We start from the raw sequence: 17,979 nt of genomic DNA on the forward strand, positions 1-17,979 counted from the left end.
TTTGAGATGTCCGTTCTAATAAGATCCAGGCTCTCTACCTGATCTTATAGAGAACGGACATCTCAAACCAAAGTACCAATCGAAGCGACAACTGTCAAACGGAGGTACCAATCGAGCATAAGACAAAGTTTTGCTCGATTGGTACCTTCATTATTTTGGTTTGATGTCCGTTCTCTAATAAGATCCAGGCTCTCTATTGGTGTTTATTATTTGACATTTAACTTCTGAAGTAACCAATTCGATATCTACCCAGGAGGGAAAATAGTAATCTGTGTAATATTACACGTTTAAAGGGGTACACGCAGGAATGTAATTTTAAGTGTTTATTTTGACCAAGGTGATGTGCATGCTTTTGCATGCGATTTTACCATCGGATTTTTTGCTGTGCATAGCGTATAGAACCTTTTCAAAAAAAAAACTCTAGAAATATTGATGTTTATTTTTGAGATTGGCAAATGTTAGTCTTGATTTAAAAATTTTCAAAATATTTTTTTCGAAAAGATCGGGAAATTTCACGAATGTTTCATGCATTAACATTGATAATCGGACCATTAGTTGCTGAGATATCGTCATTAGAAAATGGTGGGTTATTTTGGTGAGATTAAGAAAACTTCAATTTTCGTGTTTCTTTTTCTTAAAGCGGCTCTATCTCAGCAACCAGAGGTTCAATCTTCAATGTCTCTTAGACAATTTTATAGCAAATTTTCTGAACTTTTCAAAAAACATATTTTTAGAAATGGTCACTTATGGTCACTATTTTTAAAAATTTAAAAACTGCAAATATTTCGCTAAAATCAAACTTTCGGTGGCTATATCTTGAAAACGGAGCCCTTTATCAAAAAATCTATAGAGTACTTTTCGATTGCAAGTTCAATTTTGCATTAAAAAATAATGTCAAACTTGTTTTTGCATGAAACTTCATTTTTTCAAAAATTCATAACTAGGCGGCAGATTTTTTGACTATGTTTCTCTATGGCTCAAAAGTTGCGGATTTTTGTCCCCTAAAACATATAAAAAATCTCGAAAATAAAAAAAATACGTATTTTGGGAAATTGAGTTTTAGTGAAAAAAAAGTTGATAAAAAAATCTGCAATTTTTTTTCCGTGTACCTATTTTTTCTCAAAAGTCCTCAACAATACCTACAACTTAGCCGAAGACACCAAATTGATCAGAAATTTCACTCAAAAGTTACAGCTGTTTGAATATTCAACAATTCCCCACGAAAACAGCATGATTCGAAAAAAAAATCTCCGATCAGGCTCAAAATTTTCTGGGGGTTCCTTGGCCGAAATAATTAGACCCGTTTGGCCATTAGGGTACGCCGTGTTAGGGTAGTCCGAAAAATGGCAATTTTCGTCGATTTTCGCAAAAAACATTTTTTTCAAAAAATCATATCTCCGCGCAATTTCATCCGATTTTAGCTGTCTTAGATGCAAAAGAAAGGTGATTAGTTTGACTGTTCGCAATTCGCTATTCGCAATTTTCAGTGTAAGAACGGGCATTGACCGATCTTATGCACCAGGTTCCCGACGAACACGCACTGCCCTTACACCTACATCTCACCCTTGCTCTGAGTCAGTACGAGCAGCACGCTAGAACACGCTTTGAGTGTTCGTGCCAGGCATGCACACCTTCTTTTCCGGTTACGCATTTTAACTCGGCCGGGGGTGGTACATTACGTAGGGTTTGATGTAAGTATAAGCGCCTAACCATCTATAGTGTGCGTATCAACATTAATTAAACAATGGAGGATAGTAAACAGAAGCCGCGTTAGAAAATTAGTGAAACAAAATAAACAGAAGATAGGTGGTTGCTGAAATGGAAAGAAGAGAAACCCCGTTCTGCGATGTTCAGGTACATCCACAGCAGTTGAATCAACATACTGCGAATCAAAACAATACCGTCTACAATCACAAATTACTTCCCTTTCCCACATTGTCGCGCCCCTTTCTTTTAGCCGTCTCGACTTTGACCCGCGGTGGTCAAAAGTTTACGAGCCGTTTCCACAGGCCACCAGCCAGGTCATCATGAAAACCAAGCCAACGTGGAGGTAAGAAAATAAAACACTTGCAAGGAACCAGTGTCTTGATCAAGAATGATCTAACAGGACTACGGACGTAGTCAGTGACGCTCCTTCCAGGATGTTCCTCGCCTGAGCGTCAACTGAAGAGGTATCATCAGCATCATTCGCCCTTGGCCTGCAAAAAAATATAAATGTCGTTTTCGTTCTGAAATAGATTGACATATCGAAAATAATCATTAATTTTAAGTAAGTTAGGCCGTTGCCAAACATTTTTGTAGTTTATATCAATTTAGTTGTCATTTTTTGACAACTCTACCTTTCCCTATTCTATGGTGGTAGGTACAGTAAAACTGCGACTTTATTGTGAGGAGTCACACTCAAGAGAATTTAGTACCGTTTCTGAAAAAGTATAAACCCTGGTTTCGAATCCATTTTTGATGTTTAGCTATCATAATTTTAAATCATGATTTTTTTGCAAGTGGCATAAAAGTCTGATTCCGATCCATTAATGTTCACGTAGCATGTAACGCAAACCCCTTCACTCACGTTGCACTTATAATTGCATCCACGTACTAATGCACGTACGTTCATTCACCAACACAAACAGAAATAAATACAAATCGTGCAAACAAAATCGCAAGTGCGTTTTTTGTTTAGATCATCAGCGAATGCAGTGCGCATCAACAGTGACATGACCGCAACAGCAATTTTCCCAGTCCATTGTGCCAAACCGGCCCCAACTTTGCCGGAACCGGGTGTGGCAAATCGGTACGACAATGGCTACCTTCGGATCAAGTGCCACAAGCTGGAGCTCGCACAAATCGTGAGTAATTTTAAAGCTAATACTTTTACCTCCAATTTCAAATATTTACCTTTCCCCACGCAGACTCTTGGCCTCATCGCACTCGCCCTGACCCAGCCGGACTATTTGGCAGGCCAAACCGGGTTCGGGTACGTGTTCCAGTTTCTGGCGCTGCACCTGCCCCTTCTGACGGCCGTCGCCCTGTGGGACGGCCTCAGTGGGAAGCGGCTAGCGACCGTGTTGCAGCTGGGCCCGGTTTGGGAGCTGTACTTTAACTTTGGCGCGGCCACCCTGTACTACGTGGGATCGTTTGCCGTGCTCGGCACCTCGATTGGGCACTACAACCCGAGAACGAACATCCTGGCCGGGGTGGCCGGGATGTTGGCCTGCCTGGGGCACGGCTACCAGTGGTGGGTGCTGTTTAGGGAGAACGCACTGAGGCGCGCTGTTGAGGATGAGGTTAGGGAAGCCGTTCGAAACGAGAGGGTGACCGGTGGAGTGGTGAATGTTTGAAGGAATCGTTGATGTTATGATTTTTAGAAATAAAACAAACAAACTAGGGGAAATCTACCCTTTCCAATCAAACACCTATCTTCGTCATATGGAGAGTTTGATGCTAGATTAAAGCTCCAAAAATACTATTTGGGCTATAAACTTACCAGCAACAGCACCGCCTCGAGTAAGCACGCAAATGTATGCCACTTACTGGCCAAAAATCACATTTAATGCACTTTTGATCATAATTTGTATTTTGCGAGACCACTTCTCATCATTTTGTTGGCACACACAGTGACACACACGAGAATCCCTCAAACGCTTAATGAATATCGCCAAAATTAACTTTTCACTTTCGCTTACTTTTTCACGGCGCTTAAGATATGAAATTGCTTCCAACTACCGGCAACATGTTCTTTTGATCATTAGTAAGGCACTCACTTGAAGAATAATCCCGAAAAATGTAATAAATTAGCAAGCGCCATCAAAAACAAACGCGCCAAGTCGTTTGACGTTTCAATTTTCACTTTGCATTCCACTCGAAGGCTGAAGAAAACCGAGCGAGAGGCGAAGGCAAAAAAGAACAAAGGCTGGCCGTCAACACCACCAGCAGCACAGCCAGCGATGCCAGGAAACTTTCCCTATAAATGCCACTTTTCGTGAGTGTTCGTTTGAACTGTCAGCGCAAATGGCAACACTCGACAGAGTGTTGGAAGAAAAAGAACTAAGCCGATATTAGAAAAATGGGCGTGGCCCAATGCATTCGCCTCGATTAGAATACCCTTGGGAATTTTTTTGTTAAATGCTTGGTAAAGAAATAGAATAACTTTTAGTGAAAGTGAAAATAAACAGAAATGTTCACAAAAACTTGCTCTACTCGTTGATGTACTTGGTTTTAGTAAAATTCAAGGGAGACTCTAGATTATCCAGCATCATTCATACACAACAGCTTATTAGGATTAAAATGGGTAGATTTCCCCTATTTTGTATTTTTTTATGAAAAACGTTTTTTTTTCGAAATTTTGATTTCGCCATCAAATCATGCTTTCGAAGTTTCGATTTTATACAAAAGTCTCTTTGACACCACATTTCTATCCCTTTACGCGTTCGAGCTACAAATCACTGAAAAACGTGTCTTAGTAAAAATCCAGAAAAATGAAAGCGGTCGTAAAGAAAAGTTTAAAGGAAATTGAAAAGGGGTCTGGACAACTTTTCCGACTTCGTGTGAGTTGAAAGAATGACCCACTTTCAAAGTGAAGTTTTAGCTCTGATGTTGGTTAAAGTTCAGTGTTACGTTTTTTATTTTAATTTGTAAAATACTTTCCATCATTATCATCAAATTTGTTGGAATACTTTCCCATAATTTCGCTGACGGTCAGCAGGTATCAGGTTGATTTTTTTTTTCTTTTTTCAAAAGATACTATTGTTTTAAGACTTTTGAAACAATTTTTATTGTAATGTTACATTACTGACGTCTATAGTTTTGAAGGCTTTCTTTCAAACTCAGAAAAAAAGTGTTTGCTGTATACTTTTGCGTAATATTTCATGAAATTAATTTATTGCTCTAAACACTAATTATTGGTTTTTTATAGATTTCACATAATCCGTACAGTAGTAACTATTTTGGAGGGGGAGGGGGCGCGAACGCTACCCTCACTCTCAATCCCCTCTTTCGTCTCTCTTCGTTCTACTTGGGTCACTGATAATTTACTTCCTCCCATTCTTCCGACAACCACAAATACTCCTAGCTAAGTAAAAAAATAATAAGAAATACTAACTTATGGTCAACGGTTCATCATTCCGTTGGCCGCGCTCGTTGAAACCTAATACCGCAAAAAGTAAACAATTTGTTAATTCCTAGAGTTGCTGGTATTTTATTTTAAATTTAGCTTACACTTCAAAGCTTCGCGAAGAAAAGATTTAAACTTTGAGCAAAGCGTGTTTTGAAGAGTTGTTCGCTATCACTAAACTAAACGAAGGTTTAAAAAAACAAAAACAAAACACGAAGCCGAGAAGTAAACACGCAGTCAGATAAAATGGGGTTTTTGGGGAAATTGTTGTTTATTATAGAGTTGGTTGAACAAGTGTATTTTTTGTTTCTGTTTTGGTAAGACTACACTTTTCGTCTAACACTAAACTAGCTCGTGTATTACTTTTTATATTACTTTCAAGAAGTGCTTTCATGCGTCTTCTTCTACTTCTCTTCGAGAGTGTCGTACAAGTTAGATTTTATAGTTTTTAATGAAAGCATTAAGCATAGGATAACAATTACAAATATCACAAAGCAAGAAATTCTCATAATTATATATTTATTTCATAGGTTTAGAGTAGTAGTTTTAGTTTCTTTTTCTCTTTAGCCTTTATGGTTAAATAACAATTCGTGTTAGATTTCTATTCACTCTACGATCCTTCTATGAAATTACCCCGTCGTTCGCAGCTTATCCTTTTCATTCTACATTTCTCGAGGAGGAAGGAAAGTTCGCTTCCACAGCAAACACAGTCTTTTCGTTATACTCTACTTACGGAAACATATTCACAAGTTGACTCACGCTCACACACACATACATACAGAAACACACATACAAGGTAACACACGACACCACTACAACACAGAAGTAGTGAAGACACAAACACGCACGTACGGACGTACCTCACGCTCACACACACAGCTTACAGCGAATCCCGGTGCCACACCCAGGTGTGCTTGGTGTGGGCGAACCGGTGCGACAGCCACTGGGACTCGAGTAGGTTGAAGCGATCCTCGCTGAGGTACAGCGGCTTGCCGCGTCTGAAATTGCGAAAACAATACTTGTAAAATTTCTCATAGTAGCAAAAGTTTGCAACTCACTTCAAGTCGCGATCCTCCTCGTCGTAATCGTCCAGGTAGAGCGATCCCCACAGACAGGCCCGCCGGTCCCGGATGATGATGATGTAGGTCGAGGTGACCACCAGGAAGATGCCCGTGCCGCCACCGCAACTGATGGAGTGCTGAAAAGGAAAGAAGAAACGAATTGTTACTTCCTTTGTGATCTGCGAAGCACTCGATTTAAAATCGGAGCTCTACACTGTAGCTCTCTACACTCTACTCTACTCTACTCTACTCTACTCTACTCTACTCTACTCTACTCTACTCTACTCTACTCTACTCTACTCTACTCTACTTTCGAGTCCAATTTTCTAGTCCAATTTTCAAGTCCAATTTTCGAGTCCAATTTTCTAGTCCAATTTTCGAGTCCAAGTTTTGATTCCAATTTCCGAGTCCAATTTTCAAGTCCAATTTTCCAACTTTTAAAATTTTGAATTCCGATTTTTTAAATTTTCAATTCCAATTTTTAAAATTTTCCATTCCAATTCCAATTTTTAAAATTTTCAATCCCAGTTTTTTTAAATTTTCAATTGCAATTTCAAAACTTTCAATTCCAATTTTAAAAATTTTCAAATCCAATTTTTTAAATTTCAATTCCAATTTTTTAAATTTTCAGTTCCAATTTTTCAAATTTTAAATCCCATTTTTTTCAATTTTCAATTCCATTTTTTTTTCAATTTTCAACTCCATTTCCAATTTTTAAAATTTTCAATTCCAATTTTTTAAATTTTTAATTCCAATTTCTTAAATTTTCAATTCCAGTTTTTAAAATTTTCAGTTCCAACTTTTTAAATTTTCAATCCCAATTTTTTCAATTTTAAATTCCATTTTTTCAAATTTCAATTCCTATTTTTAAAATTTTCAGTTCCAATTTTTAAAATTTCCGATTCTTTTTTTTAATTTTCGATTTCAATTTTAAATTTTTCGATTCCAATTTTTAAAGTTTTCAATTGTTTTTTTTTTTATTTTCGATTTGATTTTTTTAAATTTTTGATTCGTTTTTTTTAAATTTTTGATTCGATTTTACATTTTTTTTTAAATTATCGATTCCAATTTTTAAAATTTTTGATTCCAACTTTTAAATTTCGATTCCAATTTTTCAAAATTTTCGATTCCAATATTTAAAAACTTCGATTTGAATTTTTAAAATTTTCGATTCGATTTTTTGAAAATTTTCGATTAGAGTTTTTATATTTTTTGATTCGAGTGTACACTCAATTCCCGGTGGTTGGTCACTTTTTCGTTTGACACTTTTTTAGTTTGTACCCCGTTGGTTGGTCAAAGTCAAACTAAAAAGTGACGAACTGTCACTTTTTACACGGCGCTCACGCACACTATCAAAACAAACGTTTAGTAGTGTGTGTGAACTCCGTGTAAGAAGGGTGTCAAACTAAAAATGACCCCGTTCGTTTGACAGCAGTTGGTGTCAAACCAACGGGGTTTGAGTGTATTAAATTTCGATTCGAATTTATTTAATTCTCGATTCGACTTTTTTTTTATTTTTCTATTCGAATTTTAAAAATTTGCGATCCGATCTTTTTAAATTTACGATTCAAATTTTTAAAATTTTCGATTCCAATTTTGAAAATTTTCGATTCGATTTTTTTTTTATTTTCAATTCGAATTTTTAAAATTTTCGATTCGAATTTATTTAATTCTCGATTCGACTTTTTTTTTTTAATTTACTATTCGAATTTTTAAAATTTTCGATCCGATCTTTTAAAATTTTTGATTCAAATTTTAAAATTTTCGATTGCAATTTTTAAAATTTTCGATTCCAATTTTTGAAATTTTCGATTCCAATTTTTAAAATTTTCAATTCCAATTTTTAAAAATTTTCAGTTCCAATTTTGAAAATTTTCAATCCCAATTTTTTCAATTTTTAATTCAATTTTTTTTCAATTTTCAATTCCAATTTTAAAATTTTCCAATTCCAATTTTTAAAATTTTCAATTCCAATTTTTAAAATTTTCAATTCCAATTTTTAAAATTTTCAATTCCAATTTTTAAAATTTTCAACTCTTATTTTTAAAATTTTCAATTCCAATTTTTTAAATTTTCAAAACCAATTTTAAAAATTTCAATCCCAATTTTTAAAATTTTTAATTCCAATTTTTAAAATTTTAAGTTCCAATTTTTAAAAATTTCAATCCCAATTTTCTCAATTTTCAATTCCATTTTTTTCAATTTCCAATTCCGATTTTACAAATTTTCAATTCATTTTTTTTAATTCTCAATTCCAATTTTTAAAATTTTCAGTTCCAACTTTTAAAATTTTCAATCTCAATTTTTAAAATTTTCAATTCCAATTTTTAAAATTTTCAATTCTAACTTTTAAAATTTCCGATTCTATTTTTTTAATTTTCGATTCCAATTTTAAAATTTTCGATTCCAATTTTTAAAATTTCCAATTTGTTTTTTTTTTTTAATAATCGATTCGATTTTTTTTAAAATTTTTGATTCGATTTTTTTTTAAATTTTCGATTCGATTTTCCATTTTTTTAAATTATCGATTCCAATTTTTAAAATTTTCGATTCCAACTTTTAAAATTCGATTCCAACTTTTAAAATTCGATTCCAATTTTTAAAATTTTCGATTTTAATTTTTAAAATTTTCAATTCGATTTTTTAAAAATTTTCGATTCGAATTTTTAAATTTTTCGATTCGAATTAATTAAATTTCGATTCGAATTTATTTTATTCTCGATTCGACTTTTTTTTAAATTTTCTAATCGATTTTTTAAAATTTTCGATTCAAATTTTTAAAATTTTCAATTCCAATTTTTAAAATTTTCGATTCCAATTTTTAAAATTTTCGATTCCAATTTTTAAAATTTTCGATTCCAATTTTTAAAATTTTCGATTCCAATGTAAAAAATTTCCGATTCCAATTTTAAAAATTTTCGATTCTAATTTTAAAAATTTTCGATTCGATTTTTTTTTATTTTCGATTCGAATTTTTAAGGTTTCGATTCGAATTTTTCAAAGTTGCGAATCGATTTTTTTTTAAGTTTCTATAGTTTTTTTAAGTTTCGATTTGAATTTTTAAAATTTTTGATTCGAATTTTTAAAATTTTTGTTTCAAATTTTTGAAATTTTTAGTTCGAATTTCTGATTCGAATTTTTTATTTGAATTTTTTATTCAATTTTTTAATTCGAATTTTTTATTAGAATTTTGGATTCGAATTTTTATTAGAATTTTTGGTTCGATTTTTTGTTTCGAATTTTTGACTCGAATTTTTTATTCGAAATTATGATTCAAATTTTTGATTCGATTTTTTGTTTCGAATTTTTGGTTCGAATTTTTATTCGAATTTTTGATTCAAATTTTTGATTCAAATTTTGGATTCGAATTTTTGATTACATTTTTTGATTCGAATTATTGACTCAAATTTTTGATTCGAATTTTTGATTAAATTTTTTTATTCGAATTTTTGATTCTAATTTTTGATTCGAATTTTGGATTTCAATTTTTGGTTCAAATTTTTGGTTCGAATTTTTGATTCGATTTTTTTATTCGAATTATTGACTCGAATTTTTGATTCGAATTTATAATACAAATTGTTTTACTCGAATTTTTTATTCGAATTTTTGATTCCAATTTTTGATTTAAATTTTAGGTTCGAACTTTTTATTCGAATTGTTGATTCGAATTTTTTATTCAAATTTTTGCTTCGAGTTTTTTATTCGAATTTTTGATTTGAACTTTTTGATTCGAATTTTGGATTCGAACTCTACACTTCGAAATTCGAAATCTACACGGCCGATTCGAACTCTACACTTACAATTCGAAATCTACACTATCAGTTTGAACTCTCCACTCTGAATCTACTCGCGATTCGAACTCTACACGCCCGATTCGAACTCTACACAAAATCTTCTACAATCGCTAGCTTCTATCAAACTCTACACATTCAAGTCGACCCGCAAACTTACCCTCACGGCCTCGCAGCACTCCTGATCCTTGCAGCAGGCCTGCTTGAGGCACACGATCGTACCGCACAGCAGACAGATCGAGCTCTCCTTCGGCACGTTCTGACACTTGAGGCACGGCTGCTCGTGGTAGTACTGCAAAGAAGAGAGACAAATTCCAATTATTCCCAGTTACATTTCCGAACATCGACCCAAAACCTACCGTAAACAACCGCTCGTACTCCCGCGGCAACCCAAGCAGCTTCGGCTGCTGCCACTCGACGTGCTGCGCCACGATCAGCGACCGCGTCGACTCGTACGTGGGGCGAATCTCGCGCAGCTGGTCGCACCAGAACTTGGGCAGCGCCAGCTCCGTGCCGGGCAGGAAGCACAACGCCTTCGCCGCGTTGAACTTGTCCAGATCCATGCTGACGGTGACCAGCTCCAGGTAGTACACGAGCCGGCTGAACTCCCAGTGCGGTCCGGGGATCTCCGGAATCTCGGAATGGTAGATGTGGTGCCGCAGCAGGGCGGCCACCCGCAGGAACGGAAGGCACAGCCGCTGCAGCCGCTTCTCCAGCACGTCCAGGTCCAGCTTTGGGCGGGGCGAGGGGTCACTGCTGCCGTTCGGGGTGGAGGCGCCGCCGCCGCCGTCCATGGCGCTGTGATCGGTCATGAGGACGCTGTCGGAGCGGATGTGCCGGCAGCGGTCCAGGTTGGCGAGCACGAACGCCATGGCCGGTCCGATGTGCGGGACGCCCTTTTCGCGGATGACCGTTGGCGAGGCGGAGGAGTAGTCTTCGACGAGCCGGTCGCACTCGTCCTCGGTCAGGTGCGTGCACAGCTGGAGCACGATTTGGTAGTAGAGGAGGTTGAAGGTGACCTTGACGATGCTGGTGAAGTAGGCTGGAGAGAAAGAAATCGTTAGTATGAGCATCTTTTGAACTCTAGGGTGACCAACTCACCTTGATCCAAGTGAAGCGGCGCCAGCAGAATAAACTTCAACATCAACGCACACGGATCGTTCAGCAGGGCCGGAATCACGTCGTTCGTTCCGAACGTGGGCAACGACGCAGCCGCCGATCCCCCCGTGCTGTCCTCCATATCGGTCGTGGTGGCGCCAGCGGCGGCCGCCGCCAATCCCGATCCGCTCGTTTCCTCCTGCTGTCGTTGCGCGAGTTGAAGTCCGCACAGGGTGGCCCACGAGCGCCACGCTGGCCAATCTTCGCCCACCTTGAAGCGCATCGGCGAGTCGTCGTTGATCATGAGGCGGACGTGCAGCGAGAGCACGTGCAGCAGAGGGACGATGCAGTCCCGTTTGGGTTTGTAGCGGAGGTCCTTCTGGGTGATTAGGGAACCTCCGCGCTGGATGACTTCGGACTCGAGGTTGATGCGGGCGATGGAGATGACGAAGGAGAAGAGGGACTGAATGGTGACGGGGTGTTTCTTGATGTTGCGCTGCGTGCAGCTGGTCATGTTCTCCATGGCGCGGCCCATCGCTTCGTAGAACTTGGTCGTGGTCGGGGGCCGTTTGTTCTCCTTGATGAGATTCATCAGTTCGTTGACTAGAGTGGCGTAGGGTGGCGAGGGGGCGCGAATGAGCGGCGTTGGTCGGTCCAGGCTGGGACTGAGCGGGAGTACGGAGTTGGCGAGCTGGCGGCACACCGGGCAGAAGAACTCTCCCCGCTCAACGTTGAGGTTCTGCGGACGGGCCGCCGTGTGAAGAGATTTAAGGTAAGAGTCCTGACAGGTTAGGTGCACGTGGTGGCCACAGGACTGAACGTGAACTCCGCCCTCCCAGCCAATGTTGTGCGACAGGAACCAGGACGAAGTGCCGAACTTCCACTGAAGCAGTTCAACCCGTTTGTTAAACTCGGCCGCGAGTTTCACGTTACGTTCGAGCCGTGCCTTGTCGTCGTCGTTAACCGGAAGTGGACATCGGTCCGCCTCCTTCCGCCGATGACCCACGATACTGCTAGACTCAACCAGCACAACCAACCCAATCGGATTCGACTCCGTACTCGGCCCCGTCGTGTTACAGATAATACAATCGTACTCCTTCTCCCGTGGCATCTCGATCATCTCTTCCTCCTCCTCCTCATCGCCCTCGAAGCAGTCCATGTTTGCCTGCTCCATGAACGCCTTCTGCCTGCTCGCAAACTCCTCCATCATCTTCTTCTGTCGTTCCTTCGCCCGCTTACTCCGCTCCTCCCGTTCCTTAGCCTCGCGTGCTTTCTGTTCCGCCTGGCGCTCTCTTTGGTTCGGCCACAGGCTGTGCCGGATCTCGTTGATTCGCCGCGCACAGCTCACGTCCAACCGCGCGATCCTCCGCAGCAGATTGCCGATAAAGAACGGCCCGTCGCCGATCCGCGACTCCGACAGTTTGATCTGACTAGAAGAGCTGCTCATCGTATCGTCGTCCTGGTCCATCCGGTCCTCGTCATCTTCCCCCTGAGTTTCATCCTCGAGCGAAAAGCTGTCCAGCGCCCCACTCAGCTGGGAGTGCAGCTTGAGCAGCAGCGACAGGATGCTCTCCTCGATGGCGACCGTGTCCGGTTCGTGGTGGTGGGCGGTAGATTCTCCGGAAGCCTCGATGTTACGGCGCTTGTGCCGCGGACGCCCACCGCTTGAAGCCAGCTGGTGAACCAGCTGCGAACTCGGCTGGCCGATGCTCGCCGCCGATGCCGTGCTGGCAACGGTCGTCGTCGAGTTGACGGGTGGCGCCGGCAACGGAGGTCGGCTAGGAACTGCAACCGGTTGAACACGATTAAACGGCAACATGAGACCCGCGTTCGACGGTACCGAGGACGAGAACATGGTTGTGTCCGGGGTGATCGTACGCGTGGCTTCCCCACTCACGATCGACGACGTTTGGCTTGGCGCAAGCGGAAAGTCGTGTCGAATGACCAGCTCCATACTGCTTTCGTTGTAGATTTCACTGGTGACGCGCGGTATCGCGACCGCCCCCGAACCCGGCGACGGAGGTGCCGGCAGCGGAAGTCGTCCTCCGCTGGCGCTTTCGTTGTTGTTGTTGTTGTAGGTCAGTGCTTGCCGCTGGCTGATCGGTGGCAACGACTGCAATCCGTCGTCCACCATCATCTGACCGTAATCGTCGTCGTCGTCCATGCGTCGCGCCAGCGAACTCTCCCGCACCACGGACAAATCCTGCGGGATCGCTACCTCTGCGCCGATGTTGTTCAAGTGCTGCCCGTATTCGTTGTCCACGCTACCAACCAACATCGGAAGCGTTTCACTTTCCGACAGTTCCCACTCAACGTCACTATCGAATGTGGGCGTCCCAGCGCTCTGGTTCTGGTAGTTGGCCGGCATGACCTGCGGCTCTCCCGGCAGCAACGATATCCGCCTAATTGTCATCTTCAAATTATCACTCAAACAATTGCTCGGATAGCAGTTCAACAGCTCCGGCACCGCCGACGGCACCCCCACCGGACTCGACTCGTCCACCGAGCCCTGTCTTACCGCACTACTCCCCCCAGAACGTCCTCCTCCACACTCCAACTCGCTCCCACTGTCCTTATTCGACTCACAGTTACTAACAGCCATCTCCAGCAGAAACACCGCCAACGCCAACATGTGCTCCGACACGCTGTGCGTGTGAACCGCCCTATAAAAGATCGCCAACAGCGTTGCGTGCAACACCCGCGAACTCAGTATCCCACCCGGGTCACTGTAAACCCGTCCGCACGAGCTCGGCAACCGGAACGGTGGCCACAAGCTGCCACTCTTGGGCATCTTCCCCACGCCCTTCACGTACCCGCTGAACCGATCCATCGAGTTCTGAAAGTCCCGCCGGTGAACCGCCCTCAACAGCACGTGCAACGGATCGTACCACCGCTCCCAAACCTCCCCCACCGGCATAAACAGTCCCTGCTCCAAATTCTCCGACCCCACCGGCGGCGGCCGGTACACGGACAGCTCCTTCAAAAACTTCTCAAAGTTTCGCGTGTGCGCATTCCCACTCCGCTCCGGCATCAACTCCAGCAGCTGACTGTGCGTCTTGTCCCCCGTCGCCAACAGCGCACTAATCTCAATAATACACTGCGTCGTCTCGTCGTTCCCCAAATTAACCCGCGACGTAATCAGCGTCGCCAAAAACGTCAACAGTCCCTCCAGCATCGAGTCCTGCTCCATCTCCTGGGGCGCGCTCAGCACGCCCATCCCAAGCCAGTCGGTCACGCCAAAGATCGAGATGCACTCCGTGAGGAAACGATTCGCGGGCAGCTGGGTGGCGCAGATCTGCAGGAAGAACAGATCCATGTCCACCATCGAGTTGCAAAAGTTCGCCTGGATGTACGTCATCGCCTGGCCCTTGATCTGGAGCCCGTTGCGCACCCAGATGCCGGACAGGATCTCGTAGAAGAAGCTCTGTGGCGAGGGAAAAATGAAAGAAATGTTAGCATTTTTTAAGCTGTTCAAATCTTGTTTTTGCAGACGCAAGGAAGCACAACAGAAACGTTACTGACCATCAGTGGCGCCCGCCACAGTAGGCTAACAGTTACAAACGTTTGAATAATTTTGTACTCGATTCAATAACATTGAAAATCTAGAATTGTCTCAAAACAAAAAGTCTTGAAAAAATGGCAAATTTCGTGTTTTGCTCGAAATGAAGTAAACCGGAGAAAAAGGCTAACAATAATAATTATTAATTTTTCTTACAAAAAAAAAAAATCAAAAACAGAAAAATAAATATTTAGGCATTAAAAAAAACAAATGATCAAAAATAATAAAAAATAAACCAGAAATCTAGAAATTCTGAAAATTGATGTTCAAGAATATAAATATAACAAAAAATAAAAGAATAAAAAACTGTAAAAAAAAACTTTTTTTAATATCAGAAATATTTTAATAAAAAAAATACATAAAATTCAGAACAAACTAAAATACAAAATTTTAAATTAAGAAATATTAATAGAATTTTTTAAATTTGAAGCAAAAATATAAATTAAAAAAACATAAATTCAAAAATTAAAGATGGATTTAAAAAATTAAGAACAACTTGAAATCAGAATGTTGCGTCTTTCTCAAACTTTGGGTCTAACTTTAAATATAACGACGGCATTTAGAATTTAAAATGTAAATACAGCACTTGTTCGGTACTTGGACTGAGAACGTAGCCCAGTAACCGAATGCTGCTCGCTAACTCGGCTGAACGGAAAATGCCGAGGGGACCATCAATGCATTATATTTTCTTAGTAAAATATAAAAAAATAAGTTACCTAAATTTGTTTTCAGAGCCAATTTTTCAAGTTTCCTTAAATTGTGACTTGAAATTTCACAAAAACATAAAAAAAAGTTTTTATCAATTACACTACTTGATTGTTGCATCCTATGACCCCTCGGTCATTTTGGTATGTTTTTGTTTTTGTTTTTTGACGTTTGTCTGCTTTTTAAGTGGGCTATAGACCAGTTATCGAGCGCCCAGTTAATAAGCAGTCCAGTTAAACAACGCCCAGTTACCGAACAACTACTGTATTTAAGAATCTAAGAACTTTGATATTTTATAATTTAGAAATTGAGAATATGAGGATTTAAGAACTGTAGAATTTTACAATTTTAGAACTTCAGAAGTTTAAAATTGGAGAATTTGAGAATTTTAAAAATTTTAAATTCTTGAATTTTTGAATGTAATTTTCTTAATATTTTAGAATTTTAAAATGTTAGAACATTTACATTTTAGAATTATAGAATTTTACAATTTCAGCACAAATTCAACATTTTAGAATTTTGAAATTTTAGGATTTTAGAATATTAGAATTGATTTTTTTTAGAAAATTAGAATTTTAAAATTTAAGATTTTAAGCTTCTAGAATTTTAAAATTCAAGTATTTTAAGCTTCTAGAATTTTAAAATTCAAGTATTTTAAGCTTCTAGAATTTTAAAATTCAAGTATTTTAAAATTCAAGTATTTTAAAATTCAAGAATTTTAGGGTTCTAAATTCTAGAATTTAAAAATTCTAGAAGCTTAAAATTCTTAAATTTTGAAATTATAATTGTCGAAAATTTTTAAATTCTAATATTCTAAACTCCTAAAATTTCAAAACCCTAAAATGTTGAATTTGTGCTGAAATTGTAAAATTGCATTTTTTAAATGTTAGAATTTTTTACACTTTAGAATTTTACAATTACAGCATTTCAACATTTCAACAGTTTTGAATTTTAGAATTGGAGAATTTTCAATTGTAGAATTTTAGAATTTTAGGTTTTCAGAAAATCAGAATTTATTTTTTTTAGAATTTTAAAATTTGAGACTTTCAGAATTGTAGAATTTTTGAATTCTAGAATTTTAAAATGTTAGAATTTTGTACAATTTAGAATTTTACAATTTCAGCATTTCAACATTTAAGAATCTTAGAAAACTTTAGCAGAATTCAAAAACTTTAGAATTTTAGACTTTTAAAATTTTAGACTTTAAGAATTTTAGGCTTATAGAATTTTAAATTTTTAGAATTTAAGACTTTCAGAATTCATGCATTCTAGATTTTTAGAATGTTATAATTTTGTACATTTTAGAATTTTACTATTTTAAAATTTCAGCATTTCAATATATTAGAATTTTAAAATTTTAGGATTTTAGAATATTAAAATCCCAAAATTTTAGAATTTTAGGCTTTTAAAATTTTACGATTTTAGAATTTAAAAATTTTAGAATTTTAAAATTCAGGAATTCTAGAATGCTAGATTTTTTTGAATTTTTGAAATGTTACATTTTAGAATTTTTAATTTTACAATTTTAGAATTCAACAATTTTACATTTTACAGCATTTCAACATTTCAACATTTTAGAGTTTAAGAATTTTAGGGCAATGCTACACTTAGAATTAAAGAGTTTTAGTGTTTTAGAATATCAGAATTATTTTTTTTAGAATTTTAGGGTTTTAGAATACCAGAGCTAATTTTTTTTTTTAAGAATTTAAGACTTTTAGCAGTTCAGAATTTTAGACTTTCAAAATTTCATAATTTTAGAATTTTGTACATTTTTACAATTGAGAATTTTAAAATTTAGATATCTTAGGATTTTAGAATATTAATATTCTGAAATTTTAAAATTTTAGACTTTTAGAATTTTTGAATTTTTGAATTTTAGAATTGTAGAATTTTTGAATTTTTTTTTTTTACATTTTACAATGTTAGATTTTAAAAAAATTACGATTTGTGCATTTTAACATTTTAAAATTGAGGTATTTTAGAATTTCAGAATTTTAAAATTTCAAAGTTTTAGAATAATAAAATTCAAGTTTTAAAGATTTTAAGAATGAAAAAATTTAATAATTTGGGAATAAAAAAAATGTTTTAGGATTAAATAATTATAAAACCAATATTTCTTAAAGATTGAATTCCGATTTTTTAAACTCTTAAATGAATGTGCAACTTTTCTTGATGGCCTTCCTTTCATGTGCCGTACTCAGCTTAAGGGGTTACATACATGTAGAAAATCCCAAAATTTCATTTTACAGGAAATTAATTAAATCTACTAAAAAGATGATTTTCAATCACTCATTAAAGTTTCATGAAGATATTTCGGGACTACTCTGAGTAGAGACGATTTAAGCTCAAAATTTTGCCATGCGCAAAGCGGCCTGTCAAACTTTCTGAGCGTTTTTCTCGAAACACTGAGTCGATTTACGGGTGCCACGATATCTCGAGATTGGATGGACCAAATTGGCTGAAATTTTGGGTGAAGACTCGCAAGACATATCCCGTGTGCATGACGAAGCCCGATTTTAAAATTTTGTTTTTTAAAAAAATACAAAAATCAAAAACTGACGAACTTTTAAATGAAAAACACAAAAATATTTTTATCTTTTTTTAAAATAAACTTTTTTTAAATCGGCTTTCGTCATGCACACGGGACCGGTTTAA

General features: G+C 38.0%; 2 protein-coding genes across 6 annotated transcripts in view; one reads left to right on the forward strand and one right to left on the reverse strand.

Annotated features, from left to right (window-relative positions):
• Positions 1 to 2,370: 2,370 nt before the first annotated feature.
• On the forward strand, positions 2,371 to 3,427 carry LOC119771213. The gene is made up of 2 exons (XM_038266934.1): positions 2,371 to 2,846; positions 2,910 to 3,427. The coding sequence occupies exons 1-2, from the start codon at positions 2,715 to 2,717 to the stop codon at positions 3,336 to 3,338; spliced, it is 561 nt and encodes a 186-aa protein (XP_038122862.1). The 5' UTR covers positions 2,371 to 2,714; the 3' UTR covers positions 3,339 to 3,427.
• Positions 3,428 to 4,846: 1,419 nt separating this feature from the next.
• Positions 4,847 to 17,979, reverse strand: part of LOC6041926 (E3 ubiquitin-protein ligase Ubr3) — a 94,736-nt gene continuing 81,603 nt past the window's right edge. For all 5 annotated transcript variants that reach the window (XM_038266707.1, XM_038266706.1, XM_038266703.1 and 2 more), the window contains 5 exons: positions 11,064 to 14,484; positions 10,322 to 11,004; positions 10,123 to 10,254; positions 6,169 to 6,308; positions 4,847 to 6,108 (listed from right to left, as the gene is read on the reverse strand). In XM_038266707.1, the coding sequence (XP_038122635.1) occupies positions 5,991 to 6,108; positions 6,169 to 6,308; positions 10,123 to 10,254; positions 10,322 to 11,004; positions 11,064 to 14,484 (4,494 nt within the window). In that variant the 3' untranslated portion in view covers positions 4,847 to 5,990. The remainder of the gene's footprint in view (positions 6,109 to 6,168; positions 6,309 to 10,122; positions 10,255 to 10,321; positions 11,005 to 11,063; positions 14,485 to 17,979) is intronic.

This window comes from Culex quinquefasciatus, chromosome 1 (genome assembly GCF_015732765.1).
Source record: "Culex quinquefasciatus strain JHB chromosome 1, VPISU_Cqui_1.0_pri_paternal, whole genome shotgun sequence".
NCBI classification, from domain to species: domain Eukaryota; kingdom Metazoa; phylum Arthropoda; class Insecta; order Diptera; family Culicidae; genus Culex; species Culex quinquefasciatus.